At 28.4% G+C, this 8,828-nt stretch overlaps 1 protein-coding gene across 1 annotated transcript; it reads right to left on the bottom strand.

The window, feature by feature from the left end:
* Positions 1–4,865: 4,865 nt before the first annotated feature.
* Positions 4,866–7,154, bottom strand: SAPINGB_P004578 (uncharacterized protein; the record flags this gene model as incomplete). Its single annotated transcript, XM_031999293.1, has 1 exon — positions 4,866–7,154. One exon carries the CDS (start codon positions 7,152–7,154, stop codon positions 4,866–4,868), a length of 2,289 nt encoding a protein of 762 aa, XP_031855184.1.
* Positions 7,155–8,828: the final 1,674 nt, after the last annotated feature.

Here is an 8,828-nt window from a genome sequence, read left to right as displayed (position 1 = left end):
ACGCATTCATATCACTCTCACTCTCACACACACACATACCCGACCCTGTATATTTTCCCCTTAATTTGGTCCTGGTACACGCGCGGAAAAAAGATGAAGAAATCATGGAGGTGAGGAGAGAGAAACAGAAAGAAAATAGAGTAAAGGTACACATAAACAAATAAAAAAATGGGGATTAATAATGGGGTTATATTAAAAATGGGGAAAGAAAAAGTTTAGAATATTAATGTTATTATAAACCCTGACATTGACATTAATTAAAAATAAAAACATGGCATATTTTAAAAAAAAAAAGTTATGTTTTTTTTTTTTTTTTGATGCACAATAGTTATTGTCAATGTTATTTTTTTTTTATTCTTAATAATTAATCTTTACATTCTTCATCTTTTTCCTTTATGTGGAAAAAAAAAAGGGTGAATCTAACCGTTTATACCCAAAATTAAACAAGCAAATACCTCATGACTAACAAGATTATTAAACAAAAAAAAATAACAGTTGGCCAAAAAAAAAATATCGTGCGAATTAACATAATCTGATGGTCTTTTTAATTCCAAGCATTTTTTTTTTTGTTTTTTGTTCATGTTTAATCATCATACCGAAAATAACTTGGAGCACCAAGAATAAAAATAATTTTTTATTATAACCCACTTCAATCACATTTTGCTTAAATCCCACATCTATATTTATTATATATATATAATTTTGGTTCTATGAAAAAGGAGAAGTTAAAAAGGTGCAAAAGAAGAATACTTCCTTGTTTGATTAATAAATCAACTTTGTAGTCAGTCTAGTTTAATAAACCATTCTTCCTAGAATGAAAAAAAAAAAACTTTTTTTACCTATATACTAAATTTTTTTATATTTTTTTACTCATTTCAAAAACTTTTGATTTTAGATTCTTAATAGGCAGTTCTTGTTTTTTTTTTCTTGTTTCAAGTTTTCATCATTTTTCACACCCTCTCTCTCTCTCTCTCTATCTTGGCATTCCGTTCATCCATTCTCATTTTCTTTTTTAAATGCTCCAATAGGTAGCTTGTTCTTCATTATCGTAACAAATCAAACTTTTATTTTTTTTCTTTTTTTATTTTATTATTATATAACTGATTAAATTATAGATTTTGGTCAAAGTAGAAAGTATTGCAAAAAAAAAAAAAAAAAAAAATTCAAGTCGATGAAATGGTCATAGATATGTATGAACATACTCTATTTTTTATTACAAACACAAAAGTTCCATGCGATTGCTAATTCAACCTTGAAAAACAAAAAAAATTAAATTAAATAAAATAAAAAGTTTGATAAGAAGAAATCTAAATGAACTATAGCAGTCATTTAGACTGATTGAATCTCAGGACTTAGGAATCCCCTCGTATGTTTGAGAGATCTATATTTGAAATATAAATAAGCACTATGGTAGACATAGAGGTGTATAATTGTAATGTAACAAACGAAGAAACAAATAATACAAGGTAAGAAAGAACCATAAAGTTAGTTTCGCTTTGCTTTCAAATACTCTTTTGACATTAATTGAAGCTATAATTAAACTAATTCTGGTTAATCAAATTTATATATATATATATATATATATATATTGTCATTTTAGTTATTGTTGCTCTTTTCAATTATATACAAACAATCCAAATACCATCTGAGTAATGTATTTGATGAGGTATTATAGTGCTAATAAGTATAGAATAAGTATGATTTAGTAGCAATATTTAAGCAAATGTTAGTGGTTTGTTTCTTTGGTAAGTCAATAGAGAGAATAGCTTGTAAATAATCACTTGTAAATAGTTTTTTTTTTTTAAGATCAAGTAATGCCTGTATAAATTATTTTTTTTTAATAAATGTTTGTAAAGATGGAGTAGATGTATATAAGATAGTTGCATAGTTTAGAATTTATCAAGATAAGCAGATTAATATTATATGAACTAACATGGAGATATTTGACATATCGCTCCTGTCTTTGTAAACTTTTATCTTTGGTATATATATATGCTTATCTTTTGTTCTTTAAAATAAGTTTAAATTCTTAACCTTTTCTATTTTTTTTCTAATCCATTTTTAAAGAATGCAATTAATCAATTAATCAATCAATCAATTAATTAATTAATTAATTCTTATCTAAAAAAAAATCTCTCCAGTGGGTTTCGTCTTTGGAAGACCTCAGTTTTTATTATTATTATTATTTTTTATTTTTTTTATTGTTAAATCTTTTTTATCCCGTGGAGATATGCTGTAATTAAAAATTCACCACGCAAAGGTGCACTTCAATTGTTTTTCTTTTTTTTTTTTTTTGTCTCTCCTCCCCCCACTCTACGATAAATAAATCAAACAAATCAAACAAACAAACAAACAAAACAAAACCACTCTAAAGCTTGCTGATTTGGACTTATATTTTTTTTTAGAAGGAGAGAATAGTATGTGATGCCGTATGATAGACTTGGCAGTTCAATTTTTTTTTTAATTTTTTTTTTAATTTTTTTTTAATTTTTTTTTTTAATTTTTTTTTTCAAGGAATATTTTCAAGTTCTATTTAGTGGAAAATGTAATCGAGCCAACAAAAAATGAAATAAAATAAAATTGCAACAATATGACGTGCTGAAGATTTTAAAAAAAAAAAATTCAAAAAATCTAAATATTGAATAAGTTTAATTGTTTTTAAAATATGAAAGCCAGTTTTATATATTGAATAAGCTATAGAGAAATAAATAAATTACAAGAAGAAATTTTTATTTTAAAAAAAAAAAAAATTAAATAAATAAACAAGTTACTTTTTCATCATCATTTGAATTGAAATAAAAGCCTTATAGTTAAATTTAAATAATTTTGTTTGAATTAAATATAAATGTAAAAACCAAACACTTTATGATAATAAGCCGACGGAGATGAAAGAAAAAAAAAATCAATAAATAAATAAATAAATAAACAATCAAAGTATCAAAGTCTTTGTATGGAAACCATTTTAAAAAAAATAAAATAAAAATTAAATAAAATAAAATAAAAAGACAAAGCAAGAGTTATTTTAGTAATGTTAGAAGCTTAGAATCAAGTTTAACTGGATTTAATTGATTGCATTGATTGAATTTTTTTTTTTTTTGTAATATTTATTTTAAAAGGCCATGTTTTTATTCTAAACTCTTATATATACATATATATATATATATTATTTCATGTAACACGCAGTTAAGTCAATTGAATTATTATTTTAAAGAGATTGTATGAATAATTCACAGCTTTTAAGGTTAACTTCTTAGAATTATTTGAATAATTAACTTCAACCATTTTCAGTTTTTTTTTTTTTTTTTTTTTTTTTTTTAATATATATATATATTTATTTATTAATAATAATGAACAATTGATTAAATAATATCAATTGACTTCTCTCTGACTAATCATATATATATATATATATATATATTTCTTTTTCGTTTCTTTTCATTTCTCAATTATTTGAATTTTGTTTTGATTCTTTGTGGGGTAGGGGAGGAGGTTTTTATTAATGTGAAAATATATATATATATTTTTTTTAAAAAAAAAAAGAAACTTTTCTTACAGTTATTAAATGCATATTTACCAACCAACCTACCAACGGGTATTTTTTTTTTTTTTTTTTTGTGGGGTTAAGTCCTTTTTTATTTTTTATATATATATATCTTTTTTTTTATTTTTTTTTTTTTAACAAAAAAAAATGGTATCAATTTAAATTAACCAAAATAAAATAAAATAAAAATATAAAAAAAAAAAGAGGATTATAGATAAAATATTTAAGATATCTAATAATGAAAAAGAAAATAAAAATGAAAAAAAAAAAAAACTTATATAACTAGTTAAGATTATGTAATTATTTAATATTTTTTATTAATAATTAACAAGTGAAAAATTAATAATTAAAGAAGGTGAGCGGTATGTGAAGGAAGGTAAGGGTTTAAATAGAAAAAAAGTTACCCTACATAAAGTATTCTTATTAATAAACCTAAACAAGTAATTTAAGACCCATAAAATAAAAAAATTTTGAAAAAAAATTTTTTTTTGAAAAAGTTGCCGGTTGATTATGCCAATAAATAAAAAAAAAAAAAATAATGTCACAAAATAATAATAATAATAATAAATTTTTATATAAATATTTTACAAAATTTGTTTTATATATATTAAAATTGAATAATAATTTTATTTATAAAAATATATTTTAAATATATTTAAGAGAGAAAAAAAAAAAAAAAAGAAAAAAAAATTATTTATATATATATATATATTATATCAACAAGTTTTTTTTTTTTTATAAATATAAATATATGGTTTTAAAAAAAGAATAAAAAATTTTTTTTTTCAATTTTTTTAAATGAAATTTTTGTTTTTTCGTTATTTTTTTTTTTTGAAAATTTTTTTTTTAAGTTAAATTTTGTTGTTTTATTTTTATTTTTTTTATTTTATTTTTTATTTTTCCTTTTTTGAAAAATATTTAATTAAAATCAATCATATTTCCCAAAAAGATCAAATAAAAAAAAAAAAAAGAATAAAAAGCTTTTAATGTTGGTGTAATAATAATAATAATAAAGCTAATGTTGAAAAAAAAAAGAACGAACTTAGGCGCCGTCAAATAATAAACATACTTTTAAGATGGAAAGAAGAAAAAAAGGGTGAAGAAAAAAAAAACAACAATCGTAAAAAAAAAAAATAACTTGTGTGAGATGTCAACAGAGGGGAGAGAAAGGGAGAGAAAGAGGAAGGAAAGTGAATCAAGATATGAAAGAAAAAAAAACCAACCATATATTTCATATCTCGATTCACAAGTTAGGGTAATCATCATAATATATACACACGCAAACATCCACACACAATCACACACAAATGCTAGCTAGCTGATTTTATTTGGATTCAGCAGGCTTCTCAGCAGTAGCAGTAGAAGCGGCAGTAGCAGCAGCAACAGCAGCAGTAGCAGCCTCAGACTTGGGGATAAAAGGAACAGCCTCGGCAGCATTAAAGACAAGCTTAGGACCCTCAGGGGTAACAGGAGCACGGACAACAGGAGGAAGAGCAGGGTTGCTTTCTTCATCACAGCCATCAGCAAGACGTTCCTCAACGGGGAAAACCCAGTGTTCCCAAACCTTAGGGCGGACCTTGGTACCATTGAACTCAGAGTTAGTAAGAGACTTGCAAGCATCAACAACAAGGTTGTAATCACCATGTGACAAGTATCTGATTCTGTTGAAACTGGCCAAGAGCGGCAGTGGGATCCAACCTTGAGAGTTCATGTTTTTTCTCAGATGGATATCCTTGCACAAGTTTTCAACGGAAAGGTAGTACTCAATCTGAGCAACAACGAGCTGAATGGTAGCCTCATAAGTGGGAGGAATTATATTGCCAGAATAGGGTTGGCCATAGCTGTACTCATTGACATAAAACTTGGGAATGTATGGACCGCCATGCGCCCGTCTAGTGCTGTAAGAGTTACCGGCGTATTGGGAGTTGTTGTATTTGCCATTGGCGCCACCGTTAGAGTTACCGTTGGCACCACCGGTAGCGTTACCGGCATTGTTGCTTCTATGGGAGTGGTGACCACTGTGGCCGTTGGCATGAGAGTGAGAGTGGGAGTGAGAGTGGTGGTTACTATTGTTGCCATGGAAACCATTGGGAGCATGGTGGTGGTTAGCACCTCCAAAGTTGGAGGATGATCCATCGTGATTATCAGCAGCATGGGCATAGTTATTGTTAAAAGGACCGCGGCTCTTCTTGGGCCCACCGGTGGGCTTGGAAGATGTCAGATTAGTAGAAGCAGCAGTAGAGGACGCAGCAGCTGAAGCAGCAGCAGCTGAAGCAGCAGCAGCAGCAGAGGAGGACTTCTTAATAGAAGGAGAAGAGGCGCCAGCATCGGCGGTAGAAGTCTCGGAGCGAGACTGGGAGCCGTTAGAAGAGGCTTGGGATGTGGAGAATGCTGAAGATTGGGACTTTGTTGCTGCGCTTGATTTAGAATCAGCGGATCGCTTCCCGCCTTGGGAGTTTTTGTTAAAAGATTTACTACTTCGGTTTTTAGAGAAGCCGGATCCTTGAGGAGCGCTGCCATTGGCTGAGCCGGCAGAAGTAGCGGATGCAGGGGTGGAATTTGTAGAAGAAGAAGAGGAAGAAGAAGGGGCAGCATTAGAAGCAGACTGAGGCTGAGTGTTATTTGAAGAAGAGGTAATGGCAGATGTGTTGTTGTTGTTGTTGTTGTTGTTATTATTATTGGTATTATTATTGCTGGCATTGTTGTTGTTATTGTGATTGTTATTGTGTGAGTTCTTGGTGTTACCTGAGCGGGAGTTTTTATTGCCTCTAGGTTTTGAAGATGAAGGTTGAATATTCAGAGGGATCCACTTTTCTTTGCCACCTCTAGTCTTAGAAGAGGGGACAGGAGCAGGAACGGGAGAAGCTGGTGCTCCAGGTTCCTTCTTCTCTGAGGTGGAGGGGGTTTCGTCTGGCTTTGGCCAAGAAACGGGATCAAATGGCAAATCGCCTTGTGCTGCAATGAGAGGAGATTGTGATTGTGGCAATGGAGTAGAAGTGGCAGAGTTTTCTGCACTTTGAGGGGCTGAGGAGGATGACTGGTTGGCTTCATCTGCGGACCGATCATCCAAAGGTTTAGATAGAGTTTCTTGTCTAACTTTCCAAACGTTGACTTTTGGGACAGGGGCTGGGGTCAAGACAGCAGCCTTGTCCTTAGTTATACTTGGGATGGCATCCTGGGAATCCGATGGATTGGTTTGTGAGGTGGTTTCATCCGAGGCTTCAGATTCAGGAGAGGCATCTGTTGTGGGATCGGAAGTAGTAGTAGTAGTTGTGGAAGAAGAAGCTTCAGCAGAAGTTTCAACAGACGATTCAGGAGTCTGTGATTGGGTATCTTGGGATGGAGATTCAGTTGATGATTCATCTGCGGTAGAAGTGGCAGTTACATCAACGGAAGTAGCGGTGGTTTCTGTAGTAGTAGTAGTAGTAGTAGTAGTAGTAGTAGTAGTAGAGGCCTCAGAGGCATCCAGAGAAGCAGCAGAAGGAGCAGCAAGGTTTGTTGTTACAGGAGTAACAGCAGGTGAAGAAGGAGAAGAAGAAGAAGAAGAAGAAGAAGAGGGCTCCTTAGAGTCCTTAGCAGCAACTGCAGCGTAAGATACAGGTGCAGAAGACATTTTTTTATTTGCCTAGGCTATGATAGAAGTAGAATAAAAAAAAAAATTAAGGGGTGGTTGTGAAATGAAATTTGATGAGAAAGGAATTTTTTTTTTTTATAAGGGGGTTGGGTGGGTGGTGGTGGTGGTGGAAGAGAAGGTTTATAAGAAGAAGAAAAAATTTTTTTTCTTTAATTGACAAAAAAAAAAAAAAATAAAGAGGACTTGTTGGTTGGTATAAATATATATATATGAAAGATTGATGATTTGTATATAAATATAAAAACAATCAAACAATCAAACAATCAAACAAGTGCTATTAGAGAGATTTTCAATATATAGAAGAAAGTTGAAAGGTCAAAATGAGAAAGCTTTTTATATTTTGAATCTGTTGATTTGAAAAAAAAAAAATGAAAAGACAACAACAAACACAAGACAAACAGAAAAAAAAGATGGCCTTTTTTTTTTATTTTTTTTTTATTTTTCTTTCTTTAAAAAAAAAAAGTTGAAGAAAAAAGTTTGCTGGTTTATGAGAGAATAGATGAGAGAGAAAGAAGATAAAAAAGGTAGGATGGATTGATGGATTGATGGATGGATGGATTGATGAAAAAAAAAAAAAAGAAGATCAAATAGTAAGAAAGTAAAAGAAACAAAAAAAAAAAAAAAAAAAAAATTAAAAAAATTTCTCAAAAAAAAAAAAAAAAATAAATTTTGAATTTTTTTTACAACACAAAACAAGAAAAAAAAAATTTTTTTTATGTGGTGGGTTAAATTTTTTATTATTATTATATTAATTAAATATATTAATTAAATATATTTAATATATTTAATATTATTGTTGTTGTGTGTGTGTATTTGGTGGTGGTAATTAAATTTTTTTTTATTAATTTATTTAAAACTCATATTAAAAAAAAGCCCTTTTTTGTTCGATCTGTGTGTGTTGTAATAATAATAATGGTGGCCAGATGTTACATACAGGGTGGCCACTTTTTGTAACAACTATTTATTTAAAAATGATTAAATAATTAAATGATTGAAATATATGTGAAATAAAATGATTAAAAAGTATTTTTATTTTTATTACACAAAAAATAAATAAAAAAAAAAAGAGTTGATGAGATTTTTTCTCATAAAGGTGGCAAATAAAAGATATATATATATATTTATATATATTTAATTATAATGAATCAATCATTTTTTTTCTAAATCTTCAATCAGTATATATATATATATTAATTGTAAATCTTGAATCATCAATATATATCATTTTATTCTAATCGATTAATTCTTTTATTTTATGTGACAACATTTTACTTTTATTATTGTGGCAAAATAAAATCAATCTTTTTTTTTTTTTATTTGATCTAAACGTTTTCATATATATATATAAACTTTATTTCAAACAAAAAAAAAATTGTTTTCTTATTTTATTTTCAACTTCATATCTATTTATTACATCTTAATATAATCCATATTTTTTTTTCTCAATCTAAATTTTTATTTTAATTCATCATTATTATCATCATTATCATCATCATCCTTTTAATACCTGACGGGACCTCTCGGGTACATTTATATACAAAAAACATAACTTAAAAAAAAAAATTTCTTGATTTAATTTAATTTGTCTCTGTCTTACGTCATTTTTTATATTTGCTGAGGTAATATTTTTCACTTTCAACACTAAAAACTTTT

This window comes from Magnusiomyces paraingens (assembly GCF_902498895.1).
Source record: "Magnusiomyces paraingens strain CBS 517.90 genome assembly, contig: contig3, whole genome shotgun sequence".
Classification (NCBI taxonomy): domain Eukaryota; kingdom Fungi; phylum Ascomycota; class Dipodascomycetes; order Dipodascales; family Dipodascaceae; genus Magnusiomyces; species Magnusiomyces paraingens.
Note: the sequence above shows the minus strand (reverse complement) of the source record. Positions and strands in the feature narration are given on the sequence as shown.